The following is a 14,030-nucleotide window of genomic DNA, read 5'->3' as shown; positions in this document are numbered from 1 at the left end:
GAAGGAAGATTACCCTAAATCCTCTCTAACTCATAACTAAGGAGTGATATGGATGGAGAGCATGTCTGTGTAGCCAGAAATTTAAGTGCAGCCTTGAATGATATATTTTAAAAGTCCCAAGACAACTTTCTCTCCCTTTTTACATGACTTTTTCACCTGCATCTTTAAAATACCAACCTTGCTTCCTTGCTTACCTGAAACTATTAGCTCTCTTCCCTCTCACTCATTCATTTGCCAAACCAGAAGAAGCAGTGATTGAGAGAGGAAGGTGCTAAGATTTCTTTGCTTAGAGTATTTCATGCAACAGGCCTTGGGCATATGATGTAGAACAATCTGAGTGAGAGAAAGGGATAAGAACCTTCAGGAACAGAAACAACCTCTGGGGAAAATGGCAAACAGGACAGGTAATCAAGAGTAATAGTCAAAGATTGTTTTGTTATACTTCAACCACATCCTGCTGACCTATTGAAAATGACTATATATCAGATTTATAGCTAGAAGGATTCTCAGAAGCTATCTGGTCCAATCCCCTTGATCTTATATCTGATGCAATGGAAGCTGAGAGAGTTTGAGTGACTGGCCCAAGGTCAAACGGGTTGTAGTTGTCAATGGGAAGACAGGGACCCAGGTCTACAGACTCCAGAGCCAGTGCTACTTCCACTACATCGTTGATTCAGCTATGGTCCTGAACATCTGAATTCAACAACATAGATTAAGAACCTACATTCAAGTCACTGTCTGAAGTGCTAGGGGAAACAAAGGCAAAAGCTCCTTAAAGAGGATAGATTCTACTGGATGAGCTTCCTTCTCTGTCTCCTTTACTGTTATTTCTAAAATGTTTTAGCTGTAGTGACAAAAATAAGAGGTGGTGGATATCAGTATTTCCCCCCACCTGATGAAAATAAATTGCCTCAACATGTCACAACAACTCGTGGTTCTCAAAAGTTATGCCAAGAAAGCACACTATCATCTAAGACCCACCTAGTTAAATTTTCAGAATGCCAAGTTTACTATAAGGCTAGTCACCTGAATTTTTGCCCACAGCAATTCATGAACCTTCCAAAGGGACAAGGAAAGGCTGCGATCCACATTGGTAGAATCAAGATCCATAATGATGAAATCATATCTTTGATGTATGGTATAAAAAATATATTCAGTATTTCATGCATTCCTCTCTCCTAAGACACTGTACTTATTAGTTTTACATGCCTTTGGAGGGTTTTACTAGTAGAATGTGGGTTTGGGGTTCACAAAAAGAAATGATAGTATGTAAAACAAAGCTATAAAGTAAAAAGTCATTACCACATGAATAGGCAGTTAGTATACAACACTGAGTGACAGTTCCTATGAAATTTTATTGGCTTAAAATTCAGTTGCCTGCATCAACTTTCAGTGTAGAAAATTTTAAATATGTATGGTCTGTTTGGGGCAACACATGTTGAACAAAGCCTATAACAAAGAAAAATTAGGTTTTCTATAGCAATATGTACTAAATCTCAGGAGTTTGACAAGAATACATTTGAAAATGTAGCCTGGGGGCAGCTAGGTGGCGCAGTGGATAAAGCACTGGCCCTGGATTCAGGAGTTCCTGAGTTCAAATCCGGCCTTAGACACTTGACACTTACTAGCTGTGTGACCTTGGGCAAGTCACTTAACCCCATTGCCCCGTGTTAAAAAAAAAAAAAAAAAGAGAGATGAAAATGTAGCCTTCATTTTACTAAAGACTGCACCATCATCCAAATTCTGAGTATGGAAGTCTGGAAACAAAGTAATTTTTTTCCCATTAGGTATTCCTGTTTCCTTTTGGCTATGTCAAATGCTCAAAATCCTATGCACCAACTGCAAAGCCAACTTAAAGCAACATTAATTCACTATTTACTAAGAAAAGAACACAGAGCATTTAATTGACAATATTCAATGTATAGTTTCAGTATATAAATACATATGGAAAACCTTGCCATCATTATTAAAAGTTCTCAGACAACTAAAATACACCATCTGGAATAGACTTCAATACTTAGAAGCATATAAATACATATAAAAAAGCTCACCATCATCCTTAAAACTTCTTAGTTATCTGATAAGTACAATGCCTGGAATAGATAAGTCATTTAAGAATATTTCTTTTCATATTTTGTAGTAGCATGTCTCCCCTCATTTCACTAAGTACAAACTTGCAGAATATAGTATCATGATCACATACCACCTGTCTCAAAGTAAACAATAGACATAAATTCTATGATTTCTCCCTTTACAAAGTGATCTACCAATGAGTTCACCTAGTACACTTAGCATGTGATTTTACAATTTTTGAAACTTCTTTTTGGATAAAGCAAGGTGTACTTATACAGCTTTTTTCTCTCAATTTTTAAGTAGAGCCTGGAAATCTTTTTTGAGCATCAGAATAAGGCAACATGGTTTAACTTGTGGTAAGTAAATAAATTGCCTCCGTGGGAAGATTACTAAGACAAGAGTCTGAGCTTCTGTGACTATCACAGGAAATATGATACACTGAATGGCTCGAAGGCAAGTCCCCAGGAGGCTCAGGTCTCCGTTTTTCATCAATAAATCAAGCCTATACATCACCTACATACCTCATTGAGATGTAGTGATGAAGCTTTAGAGGTCTCCATATGGCTTTAAACAACATGGGGGAAAAGATGACAGCTAAGTATTAGTTATCTATCAGTTCTTATTGGTAGTAATTATAACTTGCAAAATTATAATAAAATGATATCACATGTAAATGCCATTGGTCTTTAAAATTACATAAATGTATCAGCTGCCCCACCCCCATCCCAATTACAGCCACTGTCATATTCATCCCCAAAACTCATTTTCTTCATTTCTCTGCCTACAGAATCAAGTTCAAACTTCTTAGCCAGGCCTTCAAGGTTTTCTATCTCTGGCCATGGCTTACTTTTTCCAAACTTACTACTCAGTAAACCTTCTGCTTCAGAACAACTACTCACCTTTCCCTGAAAATACCTCATGTCTTTCTAGCTCCTTGTCGCTGCTACTGCCATTCCCCTGAAAGGAATGTCCTTCCTCCCCTTTTGTGTCTACAAACCTTTCCAACCCTCCAATGCCCAGCTAAAATCTCACCTTTTCAGGGCAGCTAGGTGGCGCAGTGGATAGAGCACCGGCCCTGGAGTCAGGAGTACCTGAGTTCAAATCCGGCCTCAGACACTTAACACTTACTAGCTGTATGACCCTGGGCAAGTCACTTAACCCCAATTGCCTCACTAAAAAACAAAAAAACAAAACAAAAACAAATCTCACCTTTTCAGTGAAACCTTCCCTTACTACCTGCAGGTAGAAGTTATTTTGCTTGCAATTAATCCCTGTTATTGTTCATACTAATCATCTGGAATTTACTTTTGCCTTTTCAATTTTCATCTTCCTAGCCACACTGTAAACTTTTTTTTTTAGTGAGGCAATTAGGGTTAAGTGACTTGCCCAGGGTCACACAGCTAGTAAGTGTTAAGTGTCTGAGGCTGGATTTGAACTCAGGTACTCCTGACTCCAGAGCGGGTGCTTTATCCACTGAGTCACCTAGCTGCCCCATACTGTAAACTTTTTAAAGATATTTCATTCTATTCCCTTTTGTAGAAGAGACACAACAAATAACTAATCCCCATTTAACAAAGAGAAAATCTGCACTAGAATTCAAATATCCTAAAACTCCTTGCCCAATATTCTAGACAATGAGTCTGAAAGTGGGATGCTTTGATTCTATGAGATGCTGTTGTATTGACCTAACAGGCCCCAAAACCAATTTGAATCAACACAATTCATTGGATCAGCTTAAAACCAAAACTTAGTCAAAACTCTCATTAAAGAGGCAGGGTCTGATTCTCTCCCCTATCTACTTTAATTCCTCTACTTAACTTTATATTGGGCACAGCATTTCTTCTTTAAGCTGTTGTGCAGCTATTTGTTGCAATTACTTCAAGTAAAGCTGCTGTTATTTATAAAGATCAATTTGAGAACCATGTTAGTAATAATTTGCAATCTTTTTTGTGATACAAAAATGAATTTTTTCAGTTTGGATAAGTATACCCTCTTTAGTCTTTTTTTTTAACTGAATTGAGATAGTACTTGTTAAATCCAACTAAAGACCACAGCTCAGTATACCAAAAATCAATATGGTTTTCTTAATTTTTGTTTTTGCTAACTCCAAAAGCTCTTCTCTAATGCTAAGATGGAAGAGGTCTTTAACTTATCTATGTAATTCTTTTCTCAAAATATAGATTCCATGAAGAAAACAAGGTAAATTAAGATTATTTTTAGCCTGAAAGGATACTGACACATGCATGTCATTGTTATAGATTCCTTCACCTGACCAATTGCAGGGCTACTGGAAAAACATGCAAAACAAAAATATCGATGAACCACTATCTATAAGATGTACTTTCAGGTCATTTTCCCAGGAATGGTGGACTGTATTTTGCCATCACACACTTATCCAATTTCCCTTATAAAGGTATACACATTTATGAAATATCATATCAGATTTAATTAAGGATCTTTGTACTTTGCTGTTATAGGAATCTGTCTTGTTTTGTTTATGAAGCTAGTGATCATATCAAGATAGAAAAAAAAAAAAGCTTAATTAGTAAGACCAATACCCTCCATTTGATCTTGTTTCCTGGTATCAGTTTAAATTACCCCTTCCCAACCCTGGTTTCTTCAGTCTTCTTTATGTTCTGCCCCAAACCAAATTCTCAGAGGAACCCAAATAAAGGATTGTTGAGCTAAATTGGTTTCATTTCACATATTTAACAAAAAAAGGGCAGAGGATTGTTAGACAATTTAAATACCCTTTAAGCAAAAGACATTCAATACAATCTACCTTATGTCTCCCAATGCTAATCCCTCCTGATAAATATTAGAACTCAATATATTCTTTAAACTTCTGAATACCTATATTCTGATATGGTATTTTTTCAATAGTATTTGAAACCAATCGCATTTTTTCAAGGGCTGAATGTCTTAAACATACAGAATGTGGAAGAATGTTCTTTTTGTGATAGCATTGTCATAGATCTTCAACATTCCACATCTATTAAAAAGTCTAGCCAAAGAAAACTCCAATTCAAAGGCTTTGGCATATGTAAATATAATCTATTTTGATAGCAAAATTCTCTGTTCACATTATTCAAAGTCAAAAGAAAAGTTCCCAATCTATATAACTACAATGTGATTACTATTAAAGGGCAATGATACCTAGGAAAATGCACATTCACAAAAAATCATCACAATTTCTTTTTCTGGAAAAGTTTTATTTTATTTTTGTAAAATTATTCCTCTTAAGGATCTTTAGCTTACTCTTTCAGATCGATCCAAGTATTCTGATGAGTAGTGAAGTAGAAAGTATTGTTTTACGAAATTAGTTGTAAAAACACAAAAGGCATACTATTCCTTGAAGTTAGAAAGAGTTCAGATATAAAATAAAAATGTAAAAGCTAAAATATATGCAACTGAATATTCATGGAAAAATAGATGATTAATTAATCCAAATATTCTGTTAAAAAATCTTAAAATCATCTTCCCTTGTGGAAAGTTATATGCATACAAATTATGTTGTATAATAAGTGTCTTCCTTTAGTGTTTGGTCATTTTTTAAAAATATTAGCTTTATTTTAAAAGAGTTAAACTTCCAACTTCTATTGTTTCAAAGAGCCTTCAAAATGTTAAAAAAAAAAAAAGATTCCTGTTAACCAAAGTAAGAGAAACAACCTCTTATCAAATCTTTTCAAAAAAGTACCCTGGAATTTATACCCTAATAATTCCCATTGCATTAAATCCAAACAGATTTGCAAAAGGAAAGTAAGAAAGGCCAACTGCGTGCGTGAGAAAGAGACAGGGAAAAAGAACACTTCTTTTAAATTTTAAGAGTCATAGAATTTTAAGAGTTAAAGTATGATCTCAAGTACTTATTGTCTTTTATGCCCTCCCTTCCTATATATTCTTCTCATATAGCCCAGACTATATAGGGGTTATTTCCACTTGATCAGACTAGGAATTCTACATTTTACTTTCCAATCTTTTAAGCAATACAGAATATAGTAATACAGATGCCAACTGCTGTGCGTTAAGGCTGTGACATACTCCAACCCCGGGCCTTCAATAAATATGAAAATGTGAAAGTGCTCTAGTCCCAAAGAAAGTTTGTATTTATCATTTTTGCCTGATGTAGTTAGGACAAAGATTATCTGATGACTAGTTTGCTAATACTTTCTTGCCTTTGTGCCATAAAAAATTAAAACAAGTGCAGTACTTCTTTTATGTAAAAACTAAATGTTGCAAAATTTTAAAAACAAATCAGTCCTAACCATTTAATCCATCAGACAAAATTCCTATTACCCACAAACTCTCCAGTAACTCTCAAATTTGCAGTTTCCATGACTACTGTATCAAAAGATACTTATTAATCATCGTACCATATGAGTTAGAAGTTCTAAGAAATAAAGACAAGAAGTTTTCATTCCACCACTGGTTACTGCTAATTATTCTCATTCTTCACATTTTGAGGCCACACACTGGAAGTATTGGGCATTTCAGCAGAAGGGGTTTCGGGGTGGTTTGTTTTATTCATTCCTGGAGAGGACAGCTGAGAAGGTGTTACAGTACACAGAGGAGTCCGCTTTAGTTTGATCACTCGAGTGGAAGTAGGCTTCTTTTCTGACAGGGAAGCCTTCACTGGGGATGTATGTGTTTCACCATTTTCTACACTTCCAGTTCCACAGGGTATCTTTGAATTCACAGACATTGCAATGCCAGGGTCAGGTATGGTTTTTGAAACTGTATGGCACTGAACTAAATGACTGCCACTACTGGACCGCTTAATTGTCATCTGGGAAGAGGTTTTTGAAGTATTAGATGTAACCACCTTTACTGAAGCAGAATTCTTGACTTTGATATGTGTGCTTGTTGAAGGACCCAAAAATCTAATGGGTTTAGGTCCTGCTTTACAGTTCACACCATCCTCTTCCTCTTCATTCAAGGCTATCAAGCGCCTGTAAATATAAAGGACTGTCATTTTCAAGATTTTACACAACCCACAGTAATGAATTAATGTCTCCAAAGGCAATCTTCAGGCTAAACAAAATGGTTTCTTTCAAGCTCAAAAATAAAAATTGGTAAAGCTACTACTCTCCCATATAAAACCAAATACATGAGATAAAGATAACAATCTCATAAATAGCTCTGTTATTACTTTTATAAGAAATGTTCTAAATTACAAACTTCAAAAACCAAATTATGAAACCAGCATAGGGGATCAAAGAGACTGCTTGGTCTACAATAGGTCAACTGAAAGAACTACAAAATATATCACTACATACTGAAATAGGATTTGATTCTCATATGAACCAAATCCACAGTATGATGAAATGTTTAATAGAATCACACATGTTTAACACATGAGTTAGAGATGGAAAGGGCCTTATAAAACATTTAGAAGTCACCAAAGAAGCAATACGATATAAAGCAGAGAGCATTAGACTCAGGTCAAGAGAAACCTGAATTCGATTTCCAATCTCTGATAGTGCCAAGCTCTATAACCACAAGCAAATCACTTCACATCTCAGAGCCTCAGTTTCTGCATGTGTAAAATGAGGATAACATCCAGACTACTTACTGACTTTAGGACTGTTGTGAGGAGAGAGCTTCATAAACTTTGGAGTGCTATACAAAGGATAGCTATTACCAGTTAGTCTAATTTACAGATGAGGAAACCAAGATTCAGAGAGGCCATATGACTCACCATTAACCAGGTCAGTGGCTGAGCTAGAACCCAAGGACTGCTCAGAGTCTTTCTTTCATACTCTTTCCACTACACAATGATATTCAGGGAAATAACAGGCAAGTTTGGGAAAGATAATACACTAAGAATAAGGTTTATTGGAAAACCAAAAATGAAATAGAAAAAGCAAGACAAAAAGGTGGAAAATAGCTGCAGTCTTCCTGTTTTCATCACTTTCTTTTGCCCTTATTTTAGAATTTTTTTACTCCATTACTCTCTTCCTATATATAAAACAATTGCTTATCAAATATCAGATCATACTTCTAAAACTTTCCCCCTTCAGCTACTAAACAATAAATTTTTTGAGAGCAGGATTATGTCTTATCCTAACTCTATCTCATCTGTACAAAACAGACATAATTTTTGCTATATTGTATTTATTATATTTAATCAAAATTAGCTTCTAAAACATAAGAGAATAGAGAGAGAGTAAACTGTTATCTGGAAGTGTTAGGAATGAATCTAGTTAATTAAATATTCTAGTTAACAAAATTACCATTGATCACACATGAATTGGCAATACTCAAAGAATCAGAATATATTAAAATATAATTAACATTAGAACTATGAAAAATATAACAAAATGTTCTCTGATGATTCAGGAGGAACTTCATAATCTTCCCCAGCTTCAGATTCGTCATTATGAATTGGTCAGAGTAAACTGAGACCCAGTGAATAGAATACTTGGATACAGCCCTTTTTACTTGTCTATACTGCAAATTTTATTCTTTTGCCCCTAGACCTTCTAATAATTTACTAATTTGAGAAAGAATGATACAAAAAGAGTGAAAAAAATAAGAAGCTCTAAGAAATAGGAGATAACAAATATGAGGGTAAAAAAGCTAACATTTATTGTCTGGAATAAATCCACTCTGAACATCTGTTAAAAATACAGACAACAGATGTTAGAAAATAGAAAAAACCTTAAAGGACACTAAAGGAAATATAAATCTCACTATACTAAGTGATCAAGAAATTAGGAAATTTGAAGGAGAACAACATTCGCATAAACAGATGATATCCAACCCAGAACCAGAGGAAAAACATATAATTAAAAATATGTTTAAAATACAGTTGAATTCATAGCTGTGTGAGAATGGATCTAATGCTAATTTTTAAATGGATAATTTATTTATATAAAATTCTACTAAATTTTTTTAACTATTTGAAGATAGAAGCAAAGAAAATTTCAAGATATATGAATTTCCAGTATTCAAGGTGCAAAAATTATTTTACAATTGTATAATCCAAGAGATATGACCAGGTTTTTCATTCGTGTACAAAGAAAATTTCTCATCTAATTTCCATTGTGTTACAATCTAATATAAAAAAAAACCAACCCAATATATTCTTCTATGAAAACCATATTATAAACCTGGCTTAAATAAATCAAATGTAATTTCCATAAAGCTGTATCTATTTCCAAACCTATGATTCAACAGGTGTGGGGAACTTTTTCCACCAATTCAGATAGGCAACTAGTGTCATGATAGTTTGTTATGGAATCAGAAAGACCTGGGTTTAAATCCTGACTCATGTTTATTAGCTGTGTGACCCTGGACAAGTTATTTAATCTCTCTTGGCCTCAGTTTCCTCATCTATAAAATGGGGATAACCTCACAGGGTTGTTGTGAGGATCAAATGAGATAACATATGCAAAACATTCTGGAAACCTGGAAGTACTACATAAATGGTAGCTATCATAGGATATAAAACTTAAGAATCCTAGAGAGCTGTATGGGGCACTGAGAGCTAAAGTGACCTGGCCAGGGATACACAACTAGTGTTTGTCACAGACAGTACTTGAACCCCATCTTACTGGTGGCAAATCAGCCCTCTAGCCACTAAGGTTACACTACTTCTCATCTATTTCAATGGTGTATGGAATACACAGGTATACTGTTTAGATATTATTATAGATCTGATTATAGAATAAATACATGAAAATAAAGGTCAGTAAATGTCACCATAAAATAATGACATTAAAAATTTAGGATAGAAATCTTATTACTGAAGCAGGATAGAGTAGAGGAGATATAGGACTTAAAGTCCGAAGATCTAGGTGAGCCCCCAGCTCTGTCTCTTAACAGCTTTGTGACGTTGAACAAATCACTTAATTCTTCTGAGCTCTCATCTATTACCCAGGAATGGTAGTATTTGTAATATACATTTCACAAGATTGTTGTTATGCATGCCAGATGATAAAATGTACATAAAGCTATGTGCTATAAAACACTCCATAAAGATAAGATGCAATTATAGTTATGTGACTTTTTAAACCAATTGAATTAATGGTATCTTTAATAACAATAGCTAGCATTAATATACTACTTTAAGGGTTACAAAGTGCTTTACATATGTTATCTCATTTAATATTTGGATCTCTATTTAAATCTCTCTCTAATACTCCCTTTTTTTCTTTCCTGACCTTTAGTGGAGGTGGGCCAAATTTTGTTCAGTCAAAATAAATCCAGATGAATGTGACATAACATAGGTAATTTAGTCATAAATAGCAAAAATTCTAAAAGATAATGGGAGGAAACACAAATTATAGTTGTCATGTCTGAACTTGTTATCTAGAGAGAAGCAAAGATCATTTTCTCTTTTTAAAAAACAACAAAAATGTAGATCCCTGACCAGAACAGAGAAGAGTAGTCAATAAAACAAATAACCTTTTTCTAATTGGAGCCATATGACGAAGATTTCCCTGTAAAGGTCGTTCTTCAAGAGTCCAGCATTCTATCAACTCCTGTGGAACACGCCAATAGCTAACACCTACAGTGTAAAAGAAAACATTAATAAGAAATCCTATTTTGAAATATTCAGAACCAAGAAGTCATATAAGATCAAGTAGGAGAATTGTTAATTTCATATATTCTAGTCTAACAGAAGCACAAATATATAAATATAAATCTCACAACAGATTTACAACGCAATCATCAGGGAGAGGAAGTTTGGCACAACAGAAAGAGCACTGGATCAGGATGATGAGGATCTAGGTTCAAATTCCACCTTTGATACTTAACTACCTGAGCAACCTTGGGCAGGTCACTTGCCCTCTCTTCTACTGCCCCCTCAGTCTATTCCACAAAATAAGGAAGTTGAGCTTGAGGGTCTTTAAGGTCTTTTCCATTAAAGGGACTTTCCACAGGTACTATTACCAATTTCTGTCTAGAAGGGAAATACTATAAATGTGAATTTACAGTCATCACTGAAGAAAAGGGACATAAATTCAGCACAGAACATGTAGCCTTCATGAAAATACTGGAATACTGTCTAAGAGTATGGAATATGAGACAAAGCATGGGAGAGAAGATAGCTGGCTTCAGAATCTGGCACATACTGGCTGCAGGACACTAGGCAAACTCTCTAAGATTATAAATGACACAAAAAGTGCCAACCTGCATTAAGAAAAAATTTCCTCATCCAAGAGTTCCATATAACAATGAAAATACAGTTCCAGCTATTTTCCCTAAGGAATATCTTCTAAAAACAGCTCTTTGAAAAGTATACATAGAACCCCTCCTTTTGTTCTACATTCATATACAATCAGAAATCACTGAAGTGGGCAAGAAGAACAACTAACACATTTGTTACATTTTCTATGGACATACATGTAAGAGTTAAGATTCAATTATATATTGTAAAGATAATAAGTTCCTTTTGTTCATTAATTATTTCTCTTGATCAGTCCACTGCTTCCCAATTGTTAAAAGGGAAAACTAGGCCAGAATCCTGTTTGAGAATTCTAAATCCTAAATGTTCAAATGGGATGACTGAACAGTTTTCAAAAGTACTGCAAACTACGAACAACCATATGAAAGGTTATTCTAAATCATCATTAAGAAAAGTGCAAATCAAAATAACTTTGAATTTTTACTTTACACATAGCCAACTGGTAAAGATGACAAAATATAGGAATGGTCAATATTGGAGTACTTACAAAAAGACACACATACTACTATACTGGTGGCGCTATAGATTGATCAAATCATTCTAGAAAGCAATTAAGATTTCTGCTTTAAAAAAAAAAAAAAAGACTAAAATGCCAGTAGCCATTGATCCACAGATCCCACTGGTAGACACATACTGCAAAGAGGTCAAAAACTAAAAGGTCCAATAAATATTTAAATATTCATAGCAGCACTTTCTCTAGTAAGAAAGAAGTAAAAATAAAGAGATCCCCATAAATTGGGAGGTGGCTAAACAAATACAAGAATGTAATGTATTTATTGGACCATAAAAATGATAAATATGAAGAATTTCAAGAAACATGGGAAGATGTATATGAACTGATGCAGAGTAAAGTAAGCAGCTTCATATAGTAAGCAGAACCAAGGAAACTATATACAATGACTACAACAATGGAAAGAACAACAAAAAAAGGAAACTAAACACTGTGCAATTATAATGACCACACTTGGCCCAGAAGAAGTGAGGAAATGCCCCTCCTGCCCTACTTTGCAGAACTGAGGAACTAAGGATGTGGAATATTATGCAAAATAAGATTTAGTTGATGTGTGGATCTGTTTTGCTAAGTTCATTTTTCCCTTCTTTATTCTTTGGTACAATAGGTGCTTTGCTAGGTAGGGGAGAGGAAAGGACACATTTGGAAATTAAAGTGAATTCAAAACCAAAATGTATTAATTAAAAATTTTTATAACCCCTTAAAAATGACCTAGTTTCAGGGCAGTTAGATGGCGCAGTGGATAGAGCACCAGTCCCGGATTCGGGAGGACCTGAGTTCAAATCCAGCCTCAGACACTTAACACTTGCTAGCTATGTGACCCTGGGCAAGTCACTTAACCCCAATTGCCTCACCAAAAAAAAAAAAAAAGACCTAGTTTCTAAACCATGTTTTACAAATTGGAATATGTCATTAAAATACTAACTGGCTTTGGATTACATTTTCTAGAGTCAACTACATATGACTTTTTCTCCCTTCAAATCATTTTCTTCTTTGAACTGAATTTTAAGCATACTTCTAGACACACAGCTGGTACTCAAAAAACAAAACAAACTGTTGCACTGAACTGAACAATAAGGTAATAAGAATAGGTTGTCATTATTATGACAACCAGCAACTATATATATAGTTTGACAATTTCTTGCTGGACACATTCAGAGAACTTCCCTAACAGAAGCACCATACTATTAAAACATACTTTGTGGTTCTGAGAAAAGTATAACTGCTACAATGGAAAAAAATCATTGATATCATACCTTTACCTTCCCAAGTATCAAATGCATCCATCATCTTCTTCAATTCAGCTACTGAATAATAGCTCCAAATGTACTGAACATTATTTCCAGCCTCTCTAGAAATATTTTTAAAAATAAAAAAATTTTAAAGGTAAAAAAATATTCATAAAGGTAAAAAAATAGTACGTTATACACATATCAGTCTATAGTTTACAACTATATCTGCTTTAGTGGTTCTCTATAAGGGGGCTGAGGAATTACTGAGAGAAGCTCTCAAATACCAAAGCATTATTATTACTTTGGTCATTATTTAGTGCCAACAAAATGTGAATTATAAATGATGAGTTCCTGAGTAAAGACATGAATGATCAGTAACCTTTCTGTAAATGTTAATAATGCCACTGTCCTATATCTGACTCAAAAGAAAAATACAGCTAAAAATTTTCCTGTGATAATCATTTATAACATGTCTTCATGGAAGAGGCAAGGACAGTAGGACAGTAAAAGTAAAGTAGGACAGTAAGTTCCATACCCAACCCCAAGAAAAAAATCTCCTCCAAACAAACCTAGAAAAAATACCTGACTGAATCCTGATGGGGAAACCTAAGACAAAGTTACAGTGAGTCAAATTCCAGACTAGGCTGGCAGAGAGACACAGACAGAGTGTTCTGCAGACACTGAAGACGGGGTATGGCCAAGAGCCATGCAGCACATTCCAGCACCCCAACAAAAACTGTGCACCAGGATAAGAAGAGGTGCAAAACTGGGGCACTGAGATTGGGACAGGTATGTATGAGCAACTTTGTTGTTCTGAGAAAAGTATAACTGCTACAATGGAAAAAAATTCCTGGTCTCAGATCTAGGGCAGACTGACATGGGTACCTACTTCTACTCCCCCCAACTCCCAACAATCTTAAACCCTGAGCTATGTACTAAAAGAGAAGTAAGTTCAGAAGTAAATAGCAGCAATGATGCTCAGATCTCCTTCACTCTAGTCTGAAACCTACAGAGGAATAAC

General features: G+C 34.8%; 1 protein-coding gene across 2 annotated transcripts in view; it reads right to left on the bottom strand.

Moving 5' to 3' along the window:
* Nucleotides 1–1,763: 1,763 nt before the first annotated feature.
* Nucleotides 1,764–14,030, bottom strand: part of KCTD18 (potassium channel tetramerization domain containing 18) — a 28,316-nt gene continuing 16,049 nt past the window's right edge. Inside the window, exons 5-7 of one of the 2 annotated variants that reach the window (XM_043996617.1) lie at nucleotides 13,034–13,128; nucleotides 10,483–10,585; nucleotides 1,764–7,022 (exon numbers count right to left, since the gene is read on the bottom strand). In XM_043996617.1, coding sequence (XP_043852552.1) covers nucleotides 6,509–7,022; nucleotides 10,483–10,585; nucleotides 13,034–13,128 — 712 coding nt within the window. In that variant the 3' untranslated portion in view covers nucleotides 1,764–6,508. The remainder of the gene's footprint in view (nucleotides 7,023–10,482; nucleotides 10,586–13,033; nucleotides 13,129–14,030) is intronic. The other variant, XM_043996618.1, reaches the window with a different exon arrangement.

Source organism: Dromiciops gliroides, chromosome 3, assembly GCF_019393635.1.
Source record: "Dromiciops gliroides isolate mDroGli1 chromosome 3, mDroGli1.pri, whole genome shotgun sequence".
Lineage (NCBI taxonomy): Eukaryota > Metazoa > Chordata > Mammalia > Microbiotheria > Microbiotheriidae > Dromiciops > Dromiciops gliroides.
Note: the sequence above shows the minus strand (reverse complement) of the source record. Positions and strands in the feature narration are given on the sequence as shown.